Genomic DNA, 18,863 nt, shown 5'->3' with positions numbered 1-18,863 from the left:
TATATATATATATATAACGTAATCAATATAACAAAATTATCGAGATATTTTATATTCACCTTTTCATACTAAGCCTTGGAAATCCAATGTGTATTTTCCACTTCACATCTCAATTCAGAACTAGCCACATTTCAATTTGAACAGTGTTTTGTTCTGGGCTTTGCTCTGCAGACCAAGGCAACCTGGCTTTAAAAGCCATTGTCACCAAGCAAACCCTCATTTGATCTACAAGAATTCTTTGTGGATCAGTGGATCTCCATCTTAGCAGCACATTGGCCTCAGCCAGACCACGCCTAGACCAAATACATCAGAATCTCTGGGAGTGGGTCCCAGGCATTGATGTTTATAAAGCTTTCCTAGAGATTTCAGGGTGCAGCCCAAGTTGAGACCCATGGCTGCATATCAGTATCCTACTCAAAGTGAGGACCACTGACCAGCATTATTGGTATCACCTGGGAGCTTGTTAGAACTGCGGAACCTCAGGCCCCATCCCGGACCTACTGAATCAGAACCTGCAAGTGAACAAGGACCGTAGGTGCTTAGAACATTTACTGCTGTCTGAGAGGCCTGCTAGAATGCACACTCTCTATATCCCATCTTGACACCTGATAGCAACCTTGCAAGGCAGGTGTTCTATTTCACAGGTGAGGAAACAGAACCGAAGAGAGGCTGAGTCACTCATCCAAGGTCACACAATTGGTGAGTAGGAGAGCCAGGGTGCAACCCAGTTCTGGTTCCAAAGGCCACACTCTTTCAACTGCACAATTGTACCACTTCCTACAGCACAATTAAACATATGGCCATAGAGAACCCCTGAGGGTTTGGCTCCTTGAGCCTGCTGAACATGCCCTGCCTTTGAACAGGATTCCACTTCCAATGTCAAGTTCCCCAAAACAAACCTCATAAAGACCAGCATAATTCATAAGATACAAATTGTAAACAAACATAGGGAAGATGTTCACTCTCCCTTGTAATCAGAGAAATGCAAATTAGAACAACATTGAGGAACCATTTTCTACCTATATAATTAGCAAAAATTAATAAAATTTTAGCAAAGTTATTCTGAAATAGGTACATTCATGCACAGTTTGTGGCGATGTAGATTTATAGAACCCTTGAGAGAAGTAATATGGCAACATCCATCAAGAGCCGTAAATATATTATGCCCACTGACCCTGGGAATTCACCCTAAGGAAATAATTCATTGGGGGTGGGTGGGGGAAATGCTATTTGTATGAAGATGCTCGCTGCAACATTCGCTGTGAACACTGGAAACAAGTTAATATTCAGCAGTAAGAGAATGGCTGAGGAAACTGGGGGTACATCTGCTCCTGCAGTGTTACGCAGCCATTTAAAACCATAATTAAGAAGCCCAAGCAGCAACATAGCAATGTGGGTGAAAGAAAGCAGAATGCAAAACTGTCTCTGTGCATTGTGGTTTTTCTGATGTAAAAATCTTGTGTGCATAAGGATATGGACAGGGAGGAGCTGGGCACAAAGGAAGGCAACCTTCAGAGTTGGGGGTGATGGAAAGACCCCCTCTTCCTATTATTTTTAGTATTACAAACCCTGGCCCTTTGAGAACAGCTTCAGGGGCTCTCCCCTGATGGAGTCTATCTCAGAGGCGGACACAAGGAGGCACCTGGGTGCAAAGCCACATTCCCGATGGCACCAGCAGGTGAGGGGAGCTGGCCCAGTGGGGGTCAGGAAGGCCACGGGAGGCCCCTCCCATCTTACCATGAAGCCTGGGGCACAAGTGCAGCCCCCAGTGATGCTGTGGCAGTCGGCGCCATTCTGACAGGTGCAAGGCAGCTGGCAGTCATCGCCATAGTAGCCAGCAGGGCAGGATTCATTGCAGTGGCGACCAGACCAGCCTGGCTGGCAGGCACAAGCTCCGGTTACTGGGTGGCAGCTGCACAGATAAGAGAAGGGTGAGAAGACACTTCGTTCTAGGAAGCAGCCTTGTGCCTGCCCTCTGCCCACCCCAAGCCTGGCTTGCCCAGGGTAGCGGGATCAAAGGACCTCTGGGATTAAATTGTTCAATGCCTTTTCTGTTTATCAGAGGATGCCAAGGCCACATGATCTTATTACCACCCAGAAGCTGAGGCTCAGGATGATTATATAACTACCCTGAAGTCAACAGCAAGGAGAAGACAAGAGCAGGATTAGAACACAGGGCTTCTGACTCCCACATAAGTCTTCTTTATAATTCAGACACACGGAAACAAAAAGAGAGAGTGGCCTTTTAGTCCCTTGGCTTATAGACTATGCGGTCCAAGGCTTCATCCGTCCCTCACCCAAGACAAATGCCTAGTGTGGGAACAGGACGAGAAGGAAGCAGTGATACCCCAGTGGCTCTCAATATTGTAGATGTTCAATGAATGTTGGGCTGAGTGAAAACAAGACTTTGGGCAAGACGTGACTCCTCTCTCTGGCAATGTCTGTCCTGGAGAGAGCAACCCCAACCTATGCTTTGCCAGGCTCTTTAACAGTGAGCAAGCTCTTCTCCGTCTCCTGTTTGGGCTAGAGAAAGGACCATTCGGCTAGAGGCAGGGGATCCCTGGCATGACCTCCAGAGAGTCGGGCAACCTCTAGCTGGCAGCCATCTGATCCAACAGCTGATGTCCATTCATGGTCAGCGGGATGCCAGTTGTAACCGTGTGCTGCTCAGAACTCCTGCAGGAGCATAATTGATCTATGGCCCCAGTGCTGAGTCTGAAATCCAGAGGCCACATTTCCCCTGGGCTACTCCCAGCTGGAGCACAGCAGGGACACTAGGGTGGGCATACTCTTGGGAGATCTGGGACTCCTCTGATGGGTACCTTGGCTTTAAGATGCCCCATCCCGGCAAACTTTCTTAGAACCATGCTGTGAGTTAAGACTCTTTCTCCCAACTTTCCTCCCTTCCTTCCTTTCTTCCTCACATGTGATCTGTCAGCTCTCCCAGCCTCCCCAGCTCCCTCCCCACTTTCCCTCACAGATGCTTCCCCTAGTAAACCTCTTGCTCTTGGTATTTGCTTCTGGAGGGGCTCAGACTTACACACCAAAGAAGTGCTGGGTGGTAGAGACAAGCCTTTTAGATTCCTTGTGGCATTGGCCTCCCTGCCCTGGAGCCCAGCTCTGGGGATAAGGTCAAGAGAAGCATGCCCTGGGCTGGCAGGGGGAACCTGGGGCAAGTCTTGGTTCTGCTAACTTCCATAGGGCCTTGGCGCCTTGCCCTGCTGGACCATTGATGGATCCCCAACACCTGGCTCATATTCACTGCCCTGATGAATATTTGGAAATGAATACAGCTTCCTCTAAATATAATTATCTTCCATTGATTCTTTCTTCGTTTCTGCTGATTTATCATCTGTCTTTTCCACTAGGTTGCAGCTCCATGGGGGAGAGCCGTTTGTCTTGTTCCTTTCTCAGGGCCCAACAGAGTCCCTGGCACACTGGAGGTGCTTAATATATATTTAGAAAATTAATTAATGAGCAAACTAATTGTGTGAAGCCTAGCCAAGCTGTTTCTCTTCTAGGGACCCTGGTTTTCTCACAGAAAATGAGGGGGTGGACAGGAACAGGCAATTCTTGAATAATAAGTGCAAGTAGCTAGTAATCATTTCAGAAAAGTATTTAGTCTCATTAATCATCAAGTCTAAACAACAACTGGACACCACTTTTCCTCCATCAAAATAGTGAATATGCTTTGAAATGCTGGTAAAGGTTTCAAAATAATCTGAGGTTACATATCAGAAGACTTAAAAGTATTCAGACTCTGGTCTTGTAATTCCATTTCTAAGACTCTATTGTAAGGAAATAATAATCATAGTTGTGGAGAAAGATTTATGCATGGAGATGTTCCCTGAAGCATTATTTATAACAGTGGAAAATGGAAGCAATTTAAATAATAATAAATAATATGTGACCAGGCTATTGAGGCACCCGGGACTTTATACATATATTTCTAATCTTCAAATAAACCTGTGAATTACGCATTTGAGCCTGTATTTCACAGATGGCATTTAGAGGTTATGTGACTTGCCTAAGGTCACATACCTAAGACAGTGAGTGGCAGAGCTGGGATTCAAACCCAGGTCTGTCTGGCCACATTTTGTCCACTGCCTCATGCCACCTCTCACCACAGGGTATTGGTTAAATGAATTATAACATCCATATGAAGGAATGCTAAGCGATGTATTCAATTGTTTTTCAAAATGTTTAATGATACAAGGTTAAGTGAAATAAGCACTTTGTATACAAAGCCATTTCTAGCAATGCTGCATCTGTTGCCTAAATCAAATCTTTCAAATATGAAAATATATCAAATCTAAAATATGAAAATGATATAGACATCGACAGATTACCACAAAAAGGCTTTTGTGCTTATCTCTGGATTGAGAAACTGATTCTAAGATTTTTCTTTAAATATCTACGTATTCCCTAACTTACCAAAATTGAGCATTTATTTTATTTATAAACAGAGGTAAAGCAATAAAAATTGTAAGTATCTAATAAAGAAGAATGGGTGTAAACAATGAGTGTTCCTTCGAACAGGCAGACTTTCTGACCTTTACAGAGAAAAATTCCTCCCTGAGACCCAAGGCACTGGAATGGGAGACAGCAGCCTGCATGGGTACCGTTGGGAAGTTGTGCCCCTTGGTGGCCCTGCTGCTCTGCCAGATGATTTTGGAGCACTCTTCTCTTTAGGTTGCATCTTTCCAGGAGCTTCCTTTGAGATTTAGGGTTAGTATGGAGAGACTGGCTCAGTTACGGTTGTGGAGACTTGTTGTTCAAGTACGGTTGTTCTTGACTGACATGCTTGAACCTAGGAATGGCCTGGCAGGTCTTGGCTGCAGCCATCAGCTCTGCTGAGCACTGGAGACTCTAAAAGGTCTCAGGCACCTTTCTGCCTCTTCCATCAATAGATCCTTCTGCTGTCTCTGCCTAGCAAATGGTCACGCTGGAGTTCACCCATTACATGCTCTTACTTTGGTGAGGGCACCACCTTGTGAAAAGCACACTCCACACCCATCGAGCTAGCAAATGCTGACCTAAGTACTCTGCATTTCCTGCTTTTGATCTCTGCTGCTGTCACTTTGGCTGCTCAGAGATATGTTAGGCACTAATTTTACTCTACTCTGAGAACCAGAAGGCTCAAAACCAAATCTAAAATCGTTCCTTTTTTTTTCATATCCCTACAATATTCCATTTCTAGAAATAGGATATCTACTTTCTTAATTTGATTACTTATCTTATAGAAACTCCAAACGTCCCTTTGAAAAGAGGATGGAGAGTGACAGCTGACTGATCATGACGGAGAGCTGTGACCACCATGCTTGGAACCTCTGTCCCTCAGCAGAGTGACTTGCACAGCCCCTCTCCCAGGCATCCCTTCTTCCCGGTGGTGGTCCCCATTCTCTTGAGTCACATGGCAGGCCAGGGACTGCTGTTTTTGGCTCAGGCAGAAGTTACTGTCACTGGTGTTTAGCCTGGTTCCATTCTCTCTGGTTTTTTCTTTTCTCCCATTTCCCCCAGACATAGATTAATCACAAGTTAATAGGAACTGAAAGCTGAACAATACAGGAATCCTTCCAGAGTGGATTTTTCTGCCTTTCTTTCAGCTGCTATGAGATTTCTATCAATGCTGCATCTGTTGGCTGAATCAAATCTTTCAAAGGTAATACACGATCATGGCTGCTGGAATTAGTCTATGACAATCCAATTGTGGAGGAGACATTTAAGAGCCCATACACACAGGTGCTTTCTTTCTCAAGGTTATTCCTGTGTGAAGGAGAGTGGTTTCTTTTTGTGTGCTACAAAGAGTTGATAACGGGAACGCAGAGTTGGAGAATCTTACCAGCCACTTCTTCCTTCCCAGGGCATGGATTCAACCTCTGTGCAGCAGCCTTGCTGGAAGGGCATAGACCAGAGAGAGGCTGGAGCTGGGTGGATAGGGCTTTCTTTGGCTGGGGGTTGGGATTACTTTGTCTCCCTAGGAAAGATGCTCAAGACTTTGCATACTGTTGTGGTGGGGGCTTTGTTGTAAGTTCTGCAGAAGGCAGGGAGCATTGAGGCTAGGCTTCTAGGGATCCCACGTTCCTTCTCTCAGGGAGTTGGGTGGAAGCTTTACTTTGAAAGACCACAGGAGAACATTTCCCCCCACTGGGTTGATGAAAGGTGATGGACAGATTGGGAAATTTATGCATAGAGAGGAGAAGGACATATATCTTTTGTGCATATATCAAGTGCCCTTATTACGGACACTTGCTTAGACAGAGGTAGGTTTGAGGGCAGGACTCAGAAGTCCCAATCCCCACTCAGTACCTGAACTTTAACTGTCTTAAGATTAGAAGTCACACAGTCATTCCTTGGCTTTTCTTGAATCTCAAGAGAAGACTCTATAATGGGCCAAAAAAGGCTCATGGGAAGAGAGGGCTTCCCTCTATCCACATAGAGGAAGAGAGCTGTTTTCTGGTGTCCATAAGAACAATCAAGTGCAGCATGAGAGAGTTCATTTAGCCCAGAGGCTCTCAACCTCCGGGAATTTTTCCTGCCCCGCCCCACCCTGAGACATCCGGCAATGTCTGGAAACATTTCTGATTGTCAGAACTTGGGCAGTGGAAGAAGGGTGCTACTGGCATCTAGTGGGTAGAGGCCAGGGATGCTGCTCAACATTCTACAAAGCACAGGACAGCCCTCTACAACAAAGAATTCCCCAGCCCAAAATGTTCATGGGGGCAAGGTTGAGAAACCCTAACCTCAACTGAACAAAAACTTTGTGCCAGGGGCTCAGTGGGCCAGTGTACCAAGGGAAAGGGGGAAATATGTTTTTTTAAAAAAATAGGGTTGACTTCAGCTAATGGGTAGAACCTCCTAGAGGGATGGGCTGTTGAAGATGAGTTCAGGGACTCCTCTTACTGAAGGCCTACTCTGCAATGCTGAAGCTAGAGGCCACAGGAATGGACAAGCCAGGCTGCTGGTGCCCTCAGGGAGCCCACCTCCTCAAGGAGATGGTGACGCAGACTCAGAGGACACCAGGCTGGGGAGTAGACTGGTGGGCACACTCAGAGCCCCCACTCTGAAGAACCGCTACTCCCTCCCAGTCCCTGTCACATGATACGTTTTAAAGACAGTAAAGCAAATAATCATCAATATTGGATGGGCTGAGATTAGTGGGAGAGAAGAGGGAGTCCTTTCCGATTAATAATGCATCGAGGACTCCTTCAGAGGAAGGATGAATTATACAGGGCATGGTTGCCCAGGCACAGGAGGAAAACAATAGCCCTTTAATTTGGGACTTGGTTAGATTTCTGTGGCAGGAGCTCCCTGCATTTGACCCCGGCATCAGCCTTGCTTCCTGTCTCGGAGAGGGTCCTCCCTCAGCTTCCCAACAGGAGTGACAGATCCTGGAATATTAATATTTAGACACATGGAACAGTCTGAGCCAGCTGGCCCAGTCCCCTGACCAGCCATGTGGGACTTCTGTAATTAGCGCCTTGGAGATCTCGCTCTGCTCTCCAAACCCAGCCCAGATGCCACCTCCTCTAGGAAGCCTTCCCTGACCAACATCACATAGTCCTGGGTCGTAGTTACTTGGGCACATGTTGGAACCTAGCAGGGCCAACCACATATATTTCATCAATTCTAAGATGTACTTCTCCTCTACATTTTCACATCTCTGATATTGGGTATGTTATACAATCAGTGGTGTGTCACAGTTCAGTTGATAGAATTTTCCTAGTAGTAACCCAAATAAAGCTGTGCCTCACTACTGTTATTGTCTTGTATTTGAAGAAATATGGTAGAAGGTGCTTAGTGTTTCCTCCTCACAGCCCAGCCCTGCAGGTGCTCAGTGTTTGCTGAATGAATGACCGAGTGAATGAATGCTCAGGTCAGGGACAGGCCAACTCCACTGGCTCTAGCACCCTCTCTGGACAATCTCCTTCCTGGGCGCTCCACCTTTGCCTCACACCACCCCAGCTGCTCCACTCTAGGGAGGGAGGACCTTTTTGTTTGACTCGTAGCCCTTGCTGAGATGCCTCTGCTTGCAATGAATGAAGCTCCAGAGTAATTTGTGAAAGATCAAAGCCTGGAAGTGAAGAGCGGCCAAGGCTAAGTCCTGGCTGTCCCAGGGACAGGGCTGCAAAGCAGAGGGATTCTCTGTCTGCCCTGCAAACAGCAGCAGCACCCATGCCCAGGGTGGCTGGTCTTCCCTGGGCTGTCCATAGGCCTGAGGGAGAAGGGATGCTCCCCTGACCTTCATCACCCAATTAAGAGGCAGCCACGATAAAGGGCTGTGGGGGCATTTATCTGGGGCTGGCAGCCTCAATTTTTACCCAGGGGCAGTGCCTACTGGTGCATGAAGCGGGCAGGGAAAGGAGCTGGGAGTAGTAGCCCAGAGGAGCTCTGGCTTCACAGGTTCGGACTCCTTTGGAAGTGGGGGATCGGGGGGCAAATTCTGCCCGGATGTCCCCAAGCCACAAAGGACACAGAGTGCTGAGGGAGGGGCTGGCCCCAAGTCCAGGCCCTGATAAAGGGCTGCCCCTGTTGTTCCTGCTTCTCTACCCTTGCCAGGGCCTGTTGGGACAACCCTCCCTAGGCCCTGGGATGGCCCTACTGATTTTTAAGGTCCTTTCTAGTCCTGACCTTCTGCAGCTCAAGCCTCTACTTCTGCCCTAGTGGCCCTGGCTCTGGTTGGATGCCACACAAGTGGAGGGGAAATATTCTCCAGGACAGTGTGCTCAGACCTTGTGGCACCCGAGCCCTGCCATCCCAGCCCCCAGGGTCATGCAGCTGTGCTCCACCCCACCTCCTTGCTCCCTCCTTGCTCCCATGTGTGGAGTCTCAGGCACATTTGGAAATGCAGGCAGCCAGGTGTGGTGGACAGAGTTGAGTGATCTGGCTCTAGTCCTGACTGTGGCTATGTGGCCTTGGCTTCCCCTTCTTTTCATCAAAGTAGTTCTCAGGGCTCAGTGCTGAGGTCCTAACCCTTTCCCCACCCTGCCTGGATGTCCGTGCCAGAGGTGGGGGAGCCACATCCTAGCAAGCCTCCTTTCTACCTGAGCACCCCCCGCCCTTGTCCCGAGCTCGCCTGTTCCCAGCTCATACCTGATGGTGTTGTCAGCGTCACAGGGGCAAGGCAGGGTGCAGCCTGGGCCATGAAGGCCCTCTGGGCACAGTCGCTCCTGGCAGCGTGGGCCCTTGTAGCCAGGCTGACACTCGCAGGCACCCGTGGTAGGTGAACACTGCCCACCATTGTGGCAGTCACAGCGCTGTGAGCACTGGAAGCCGAAGGTCCCGAAGGGGCACTCCTCTTGGCACCTGTGGGAGAGCAGAGTGTGGCTGAGGCTGTGGGCCGGGATCCCTCACCTGTGCTTCAAGATCCTCCAGGATGTGATCCTCCTGGTCATCTGGCCCAGGCCTGGTGTGCTCCACCCTGCTCACAGCCTCCTCCCCTTTTCTCTCTCCTCCTCCAGGAAGTATTCCGTGGTTTAGTTCACCCCAGTCATTTCTGCCTTTCATGCCAGGTCTCCTCAGTGCCCCCCAGCAATGAGTTTGTATTACCACATTTTATTGATTCCAAGCCTAATATTTTTTAAAAAAAATTAAAGTTGTGGTGAACTATATGCGTTATGGTTTAAATGTTTCTCTCAAAATTCTCATTGAAACTTAACACCCAATGCCAAGGTATGAGGAGGTGTGGCCTTTGGCCTTTGGGAGGTGATTAGGGCATGAATGGATTAGCACTCTTATAAAAGGGCTGCAGGGAGCCACTGAGGTCCCTTTGTTTTTTTGGCTCTTCTATTCCTTTCACCCTCTGAGGATACAGGCTTCAAGGCACCATTTTGGAAGCAGAGATTGGGGCCCTCATCAGACACCAAACCTGCTGGCCCCTTGATCTTGAACTTCTCAGCCTCCAGAATGGTGAGAATCAATGTCTGTTGTTTATAAATTACTCAGTCTTGGGTATTTTATTATAGTGGCATGAGCAGACTAAGACAGTGCACAGCATAGAATTGACTATTTTAACTACGTACAGTTCAGTGGCATTAAGCACATTTGCACTGTTGTGCTATATCACCACCACCCATCTCCAGAACGTTTCCATCTTCCCAAACTGAAACTCTGTACCCGTTAAACAAAAAACCATTTAGGTAGGTTTAAAAACACCTTGTTTTTTTTTTGTTTGTTTGAGACAGAGTCTCACTCTGTCGCCCAGGCTGGAATGGCATGATCTCGCTGCAACCTCTACCTCCAAGGTTCAAGTGATTCTCCTGCCTCAGCCTCCCGAGTAGCTGGGACTACAGGTGCGCACCGCCACGCCCAGCTAATTTTTGTATTTTTAGTAGAGACGGGGTTTCACCACGTTGGCCAAGATGGTTTCGATCTCTTGACCTCATGATCTGCCTGCCTCGGCCTCCCCAAGTGCTGGGATTACAGGCATGAGCCACCTTGTTTTTCAAATATATTTTTATATCTCTGAAATTAATTAGATAAGTCTTATGTCTGATGACATGTCATAGTTTAATTGCCAGTGTTTTCCCTTCTTTGCAGTGTATGAAATAATGGTGCCTCTCACCATCAGTGGCACCTTAGATTTGATGAAATGGGGTGATTTTGTTTCTATACAGTGTCTCTGGTTTGTGAGCCTTTTGGGCAGATGTAGAGTCTCTTGTCCTACTGGGAGACGTCTCCTCCCTGACTGTGGATTTTCCCTCGAGTACAGGAAGCATCCTCCTTCATGGGACTATAGAATGCCCTGTGACAAGGGCTATTTTCCCTCGAGTACAGGAAGCATCCTCCTTCATGGGACTATAGAATGCCCTGTGACAAGGGCTATTTTCCCTTCCTTGGAAGAGCGTCCCCTCAAGGTAGGGGCTGAGTCTCTCCCATCAGCCTGTGAGCCCCCAGGGAGGAAGCCTAGGACCCCCTTTGTGTCCTATGCATGTCTGGGCTAGTACTTGGAGCTGCCAACATGAGAATAATTATTCAACTTCATCTAACTCACAACCATGGGTGTGGCTCCTCCGTGGGTGAGTGTGACCCCCACTGCTGACCACCTGGTTTCCTGAATGTGCCTCAACATCCTTTACCCCCACCCTGAGCTCTTTCCCAGGGGATGCAAATTTATTGTCACAGCAACTAGATCCGGATAAGTCAAGGGGTAAACCTGGGGGAATAAGGGGTAAAAGAGGGAGACAACTTCTTGCATCCCAAAGACAAATGGAAATGGCCTCTGGAGTTCTGGGTTATCTATGTTCCAGCACTGATTCAACAGTGCGGACGATGGAGAACTAACCTAAAGTTCTGACATCCTTTTCCTTTTTGTAAAATGGGATGATACTCACTAAACCTCATCAGGTTCTGTAAGAATTAAATGGGATAATGTGTGTAAACATTTAGAAAGGTGCCCAACCCATAATTGGGGCTCAATTTGAAAAGTCAATTATTTTCATTAGTATTCATGTTAATATTGTTTTCAACAGTTCTTATAACAGAGCCCATCTGACCTTCTGGCCTTAAATTCAGGCATGAAAAAGCCCAAAGGGAAAAATTCTAAAATGTTGATAGTAGAGTGGATTTGAGGAGTTAGTGTTTTAATTATCACGTTTCCATTTTCCAGGTTTTCTATATATCTTCTACAGTAATCAGAGGGGAAAAGCAATTTTTAAAAAAAATACAGCTCTAACTTCTTTATTATGTATTCTGGAGGATCATGGGGGTGGAAGTATTCTTCTACAGACAGGGCAGGGAGATTCTGTGTCTGGGTGACTCAGTTGTTTACGGTGAGGATGAGTGGCCAGACCCTCGTGGATGCGGCAGGGCCAGCTAGCAAGTGTGTGGGGGATGAGAGCAGCCAGTGTGTGGGGCACCAGCCTTGGCAACTTGAGACTGGGGTGTCCTTGTCTCTCTTCTGTGCTTTCGTTGCTCTGTGCCCACAATGACGAGGAGAAGAGGACAGTGACTGGGGTCTGGCCTTGAGTGCTTCCTTCCTAAGAAGATGCTGCCAGCTCTCCCCTCTCAGAGCCACTGTGTAAAGGAGTGATCTGGTAGAATAATGGGGCAGCAGGGATCATGATGACAACACCCCTGGGCACCATATACCGAGGGGCTTCCAGCTGCTCAGGCCCCAGAGCCTGTCCCCAGCCCCTGGAGCAGTAGATATTCTCATCACCCTCACTTTGGAGTTAAGGAGGCTGCCATGGGACAAGTGAGGCAATTGCTCCAAGCTCACGCAGCCTGCATGTGGCTAAGATGACCCCAGATTGTCTTTCTGCAAATCTTGTCACATGTCAGTCAATCTGAGGCCTCATGAAGGGAAAGAGAGCAGAAAAAAGAGGGAAGAAGAGGCAAGAAAGAAGGTGATGTCTGGAGAAGGAATGGAAAGTAGAAGACAGAAGGAGGAGAAGTAGAATGGGGGAAGGGAAGGAGGGAAACTGAGGCAGAAAGGAGGAAAAGGGCAGCTGAAGACCTGAATAATCACTGTCTGAATTGCCAGCCCCTGTTCAGCCTGCAAATGGATTTCTCCAGAAATCACTGTGCTTTGCTGGCCTCGAATGTCTCTCAACTGTCGGGTGAAAAAACTCAAACCAGATACCTCCTGATACCTGCTCCTTTTCAAACATTCCTGCTCCCTCCTGCCTAGCAGGACTGGACAGAGCCCTGAACCCTAAGCTCCTCAGAAGGGCAATGCCCTAGCCCACTACATTTTTGGGGTGACCGAATCTATAGCCCCAGAAAAACAATCTGGAAATGAAATATTGACAACCTCATTCATTTACATAATCAGCCTCTTTTTTTTCCCTACTCACAATTTAAACAACTTATTTATTTAGAGATCAAGCAACGACAGCTAATGAATTTTACACAAAGCATGCTAATAACGGGGCCTGTGGAACAGAAGGGTAATCACAGCAGGAATTAGTTTTCTACTTAAACATTCTTCCTTTGCACCATATCAATCTAATGTGTCCGATATTGCCATTAACAACCAGATACATTGCTCAATTAAATTACAAAATGAGCTGCAAAGCCCTCGTTACATTTCGTGTTTAATTTGCACTGGTTTCTGCCTATCCGGGGAGGCCTGCATTATTATACCCACTCAACTTTAATATGCTCGTGATGATTTGGGTGGGTTAATGCAGCTGTCACCTACGAAATTAATGGAGGCAATTTTACAAAATATTAAACACCAGGCAGCCCGTTTAGGTGAGAAGCCCAAATGCTGCCTGGCCTCCTATTGAACTCTCCTGTGGTTGATTGACAAAGCTTGCGGGAGGGCCCCTTGGCTTTAGAGGTTCCTCTCTACCCAGGATCATGGACCAGGCTCCAACAAGCGAGAGATTTTGGATTATTTCTCTATTTGGCACATCTTTACAGGGAAAATCGAGAGCACCAATGAACTAGGGTCTACTCGTGTGGAGTCCAGCCGGCTAGAGTCCTGGGCCTGCTCATTTCCAACAACAAGCGAGCGGTTTGCACTCTCATGAGAAAGTGGACTGACAAAGGAGTCCTGTGCTGGCTTGAGGGTCTTCCTGGTTCCAGTCCATACTGGCTCATCCTGAGCATTTCCTTATTTGGGAAGATGATGAGGATGGGAACTGGACTCAATATTTCAGCCCTCCCTCCCACGGGTCAGGGAGGGACGGATCCCCAGATGCCACACCCCATGTTCTACGCTGGGGAAGCTCACGCTGATGAACACTGGCTCACAAAGAGATCAGATCTGGCTTAAAAGACTTCCAGTCGGAGGTAAATCAGCCCAAGGCTAATGGACAGTCTCTTTTCTGGACATCACTAAGGATTTGGGGCTGATTCTAGTGAGAGCTGGAGAAGCCCCGATTATGTCTATTAGAAACAGAGGGATTCATCGGTTAACTCAGCCTCCCTCCTGGCTTCCTGATGTCACCCAGGCAGGGAATGATGAAAAATGTTTCCTCATTTTGTCTGAGAAGAGCATAAAATCCAGGAGCTAGAAATGAAACATGGATCCCCACAGAAGCAGGCATGGGGTGTGGGGGCCACCTCTGTACAGTCCTTCTCTGCTTGAAGAGACCCATGTGGTCAAGAGTGAGAGGGAGGAGACTTGGCCCGGGTTCTGTGGGTTTCAAATATCTTTTTCCAGCTTCCAATCTACTCAACATCACACACGCTGGTTGCCGTTTCTCCCTTTTCCTCTGCACCTGCCCTGTCATCATGGCCTCCTTCTTCCAGCTGTGGCACATGTGCACATATGGCAATTTGCCAGTTCTGTGTTTTTTGATTATCCACTCTGCAAGGCTGGTTTCATTCCGGGACACTGGCACCCTCCTTCAGTCTGCTCTTAAGCCGCAGGCCTTCAGAGGATGCAAACTGATGCCAATATCCTTTTGGTGGAACCCAAATTAGGACTAAAAATCCCTTCCAGAAGAAATCGTGCAAAACATGTGAAATGGTTTTGCACTCTCAGCTTCCTTGGATTATCTGTGCCATTGCCTCCCTCCATGAGTGCAGAGAGTAGAGAGTGGGGACAGGTGCTCACGTCCTTCCCCCAGGTGAGCCCATGCAAATTCAGGGCTTGGGCCACTAGGCCAGAGAAGAGGGTGTCTCTGCAGGCCGAGGGTGAGGAGGGATCAGGTGCCAACTCTCTCTGGCAGGAGAGCTCAGAGTGCTTTCTGAGAAAGGAACTGGAAGGCTGGCAGAGACAGAGCTATGAGCTGTTCTCTGCAAGGCTCCTGTGGATATGAGTAAAATGGACAGCAAAGACAACAGTTAACACTATCCTTACCTGTCCCCCATGTATCCAGCTGTACAGTGGCACTGGCCAGTCACGTGGTCACACTGCCCTCCATGGTGGCAAGGACAGTCCTGGCTGCAGTTCTGGCCAAATGTTCCTGGTGGGCAGGGCTGGGCACACACTGCTCCCTGAAACAGAGGTGGGAAGACATGTATGGTGGTGCTCCAGAGATGCCAGACTTTCCTGGGAATGGCACAGCTGCTGTGGCTCCAGGACCACCCAACTTCCCAGAAGAAGTTCAGCCAGCTGGACACCAGGGCTCCAAAGCCCTCCTCTTAGAGATGGGAGACTGAGGCCAACTTGCTCATCCAGTTATTCAGCACAATTTAGAAACTGCCTATTGTATACGAGGTGCTGTATTAGACACTAGGGGTGATTTGATTTGATTCCTGTCTTCCTAGTCTACTGCAGAGAGAGCCAAGAAAACAGCTAAGTACAAGGCACTAAGTACTCTCACATGGGTACACAGTAAAGTGCTGAGGAGACACAAGGAAGGAGGCTGAGTAAACATGCTGGTGTGGAGACGTGCACTTTGCTCAGCTTCTTTCCCAAACCCAACTGACGTGAGAGTTAAAGGGGTACAGGTATAAACCTACAAGGAAAAGAGGAATAGGAGACAAGGGATGTCACACACTGGAAGATGGAAAAGCAGGTGGAGGAGTGATAACTGCTTTGGTTTCTGCTTCCTGGGCAATGTTAAGTGCCTGCAAAGGGAGTGTCATAATGCTGGGTGATGAAGTCCTTTGTAGCCTCAAAAAGCTCAGGAATCAGAGACACTGGGACCCTCTGAAGGTGAAGGTGCAGGTAGGATCAAAACAGGACGGTTTGAAAGTTTATAAAATAGGGAATTAGACCCCCAATCTCTGCCCCGCCACCTTGAAAAGCCAGGTGAATTGTCCAAGTCTGTCAGAGAGGTTGGTGTGACGGGCTGTGGACAAGGGACACAGGCACGGATGAAGGTGGGGGTGGAACGCTCCTGCTGCTCTCTTCCCTGCTGCGCTCCTAAAGGCTGACTGCCGGACTGAACTCCCTGTGGCAGGAGGTTGGAGGGTTCCTTTCTAGGGACACTGAGGAGTTCAAGAGAAATGACCTAAAGATATTGATAGTTGAGAGTCCCATCAGTCAACACGCCTGACATCGCCCCCCACCCCCAGGTGTCCAATTAGCTTTTCTGAGGCTCACTGTAAAACGTGAACAGATGGCCAAGGATCACCAGATATTTGAAACAGGCCCTCACATGAAAGAGAAACACTGAAAGCAACAAATAGACAACAGGAACACAGAGGAAATAGGAACCATGCCTGGAGCAAGGAAAACCTAAAAAAAAAAAAAAGAGAGAAGGAAAAAAGCCTCTATCATAATTAAAATGAACATGCTCAGGTAGCTATAAGAAAATTGTACCTGTGAAAGAATAGAGTGCTATAAAAGAGGATATCCAGAGAGTAGGAAAGAAGTCTTGAAAATTAAAAATAAGATGGCAGAAATTAAAATGTTGCAATAGAAGAGCCAAAAGAAAGTTGAGGAAATCTATAAAGTACAACAGAGAGAGAAAGAGGCAAAGATAGAAAGATGAGATTTAAAATAATAGAGAAAATATAATGAAATTAGAGGACCAGTTCAGGTGGTCTGACATCTAATTAACAGGAGTTCCAGACAGTAGTAGAACAGAGAAAATAGAGGTAAGTAAATTAATGGAAAATATAATAAAAGATAATTTCCCAGAATGGAAGGATGAAGAACCTGGGTTTCTGAACTGAAAAGGCCTGCAAAGTCTCCAGCAAAAATATGAAACAAGACCCACATCAAGTCATGTTATCATACACTTTTATATCTCTGTGGATAAAGAAACGATGTTCACAGTTTTTAGAAAGAGGAAAAGGGGCTAGGTGTGGTGGCTCATGCCTATAATTCTAGCACTTTGGGAGGCTGAGGTGGGAGGATCTCTTGAGCCCAGGAGCTGGAGACCAGCCTAGGCAACAAAGCAAGATCTCATCTCTACAAAAACAAAAATGAAAATACAAAGAGGAAAACAAACATACAAAAATCAGGAATCAAAAGGTTTTAGACTTCTTAACTAGAAGCCAGAAGACAATGGAGCAATGCCTTAAAAATTCAGAGGAAAAAAATCATTTCCAACTTAGAATTCTACACCCAACTAAACTAACACTAAAGTAGGGGACTCAATAAAGACATTTTCAGATTTGAATAGCCTCAAGAAGTTAACTTTCCATAAACACTTTCTCAGAAAGTTACTGGAGGATTTGTTTTCCATAAAAAAATAATTACCCAAGAAAGCAGGGCATGGTGGCTCACACCTATAATCCCAGCACTTTTGGAGGCTGAGGTGGGCGGATCACCTGAGGTTTGAGACCAGCCTGACCAATGCGGAGACACCCCATCTCTACTAAAAATACAAAATTAGCCGGGTGTGGTGGTGCATCCCTGTAATCCCAGCTACTGAGGAGGCTGGGGCAGGAGAATTGCTTGAACCCAGGAGGTGGAGGTTGCAGTGAGCCGAGATCATACCACTGCACTCTCCGGCCTGGGCAACAAGAGCGAAACTGTCTCCAAAAAAAAAAAAAAAAGAATTACCCAAGAAAAAGAAAGGCATGAATTCCAGGAACTAGGGACTCCAACAGAAGACAGAGGTGAAAGGAATCCCAGGACAGCAGTGAAAGGAAGCCCCAGATGACAGCTATGCTGCAGGCCTGGAGAACAAAGAGTTAAAGAGTTCGGACTGGAACAGAAGATGCAGGCTTCTAAGAAACTTGCCTCAAAAACAAAACAGAAGCAAAACCTGGAGAGACTTCTGATGGGTCTGACTTTATTGAGAGGAGTCTGAGAGCTCTGTCAAGAGAGTTTTAAGGATAAATTAGTAACAATACACATGTATATTAAAATAAATATTAAAAAAATAATTTAACCAAGCTGGACATGGTGACACCTGTCTGTAGTCCCAGCTACTCAGGAGGCTGAGGCAGGAGGATCACTTGAGCCCAGGAGTTCAAGGCTGCAGTGAGCTATGATCATGCCTGTGAATAGCCACTGTCCTCCAGCCTGGGTGACCCAGCCAAATCCTGTATCTTAAAATTTTTTTAAATGATTTAACCACAAATTGTAATATAACTCCACTGGGAGGGTGGGAGAGGGGTTGCTTGCATCTGTATGTGTGTGTATGGCACAGCAGAATCTTATTCTACAGCAGGAAGTCAATGGATTCAATGACTATCTAAAATGGAAAAGTCAAGAAATGGCTATAAAGCATGTTATGTAGAAAAATGGAGGGAAATGCCAGAAGAAATATCTAAAAGATTTGAAAGTTGTTGCCTTTAGGGAGTAGGATTTGTAAATGGAGCAGGGGACTCCCCCGCCCCACAATATTAGCCTTGTGGTATTATATAACTTAAAATTACACGCATGAGTCTTAGGTTTTTAACAAATCTGAGCCTGCTCTTGTCTCCTGCTGCCCTTCCAGCCCTGTGCACACCCGACAGTCATTTCTCTTATGGAGATCAAGGATGTTCCTCCAATTAATCAATCAATTAGTTCAACACACAATTATTAAGCACCAATAATCACCAACCCTTAGAAGCTAGTTTATTCAGGAAAATTGTGCCAGAGCAGAGTCATCTTTCAAGATCATCCAGTTTACTTGTAATGAGTTAAATAGGAGGCCGTTCAGTTAAGACTCTCCTCCACACACAAGTCAGAAGTAGAGGGGCTGAGAGGAGGGACTGAGGTGAGGAGGGGAGGGAGGAGTGAGGGGCAGAAGCAGCTGAGGACAGTGAGAGACTGTGTGTGTGTGAGAAAAGGGGAGAGAAAATTCACTGAGGCCAGGTGCGGTGGCTCTTGCCTGCAACCCCAGCACTTCGGGATGTCAAGGCAGGTGAATCACTTGAGGGCAGGAGTTCCAGACCAGCCTGGCCAGCGTGGTGAAACCCCAGCTCTAGTAAAAAATACAAAAATTAGTCAGGCGTGATGGCAGGTGCCTGTAATCCTAGCTACTCGGGAGGCTGAGGTAGGACAATCACTTGAACCTGGGAGGCGGAGGTTGCGGTGAGCCAAGATTGTGCCACTGCACTCTAGCCTGGACAACACA

General features: G+C 47.1%; 1 protein-coding gene across 3 annotated transcripts in view; it reads right to left on the bottom strand.

The window, feature by feature from the left end:
- Positions 1-18,863, bottom strand: part of MEGF11 (multiple EGF-like-domains 11) — a 381,035-nt gene that overhangs the window by 60,660 nt on the left and 301,512 nt on the right. For all 3 annotated transcript variants that reach the window (XM_011940371.1, XM_011940373.1, XM_011940374.1), the window contains 3 exons: positions 14,756-14,892; positions 9,094-9,306; positions 1,738-1,912 (listed from right to left, as the gene is read on the bottom strand). In XM_011940371.1, coding sequence (XP_011795761.1) covers positions 1,738-1,912; positions 9,094-9,306; positions 14,756-14,892 — 525 coding nt within the window. The remainder of the gene's footprint in view (positions 1-1,737; positions 1,913-9,093; positions 9,307-14,755; positions 14,893-18,863) is intronic.

The sequence above is a fragment of the Colobus angolensis genome, unplaced genomic scaffold (genome assembly GCF_000951035.1).
Source record: "Colobus angolensis palliatus isolate OR3802 unplaced genomic scaffold, Cang.pa_1.0 Scaffold19, whole genome shotgun sequence".
Classification (NCBI taxonomy): Eukaryota; Metazoa; Chordata; class Mammalia; order Primates; family Cercopithecidae; genus Colobus; species Colobus angolensis.
The sequence above is the reverse complement of the archived record's forward strand: the minus strand, read 5'-3'. Positions and strand labels throughout refer to the sequence as shown.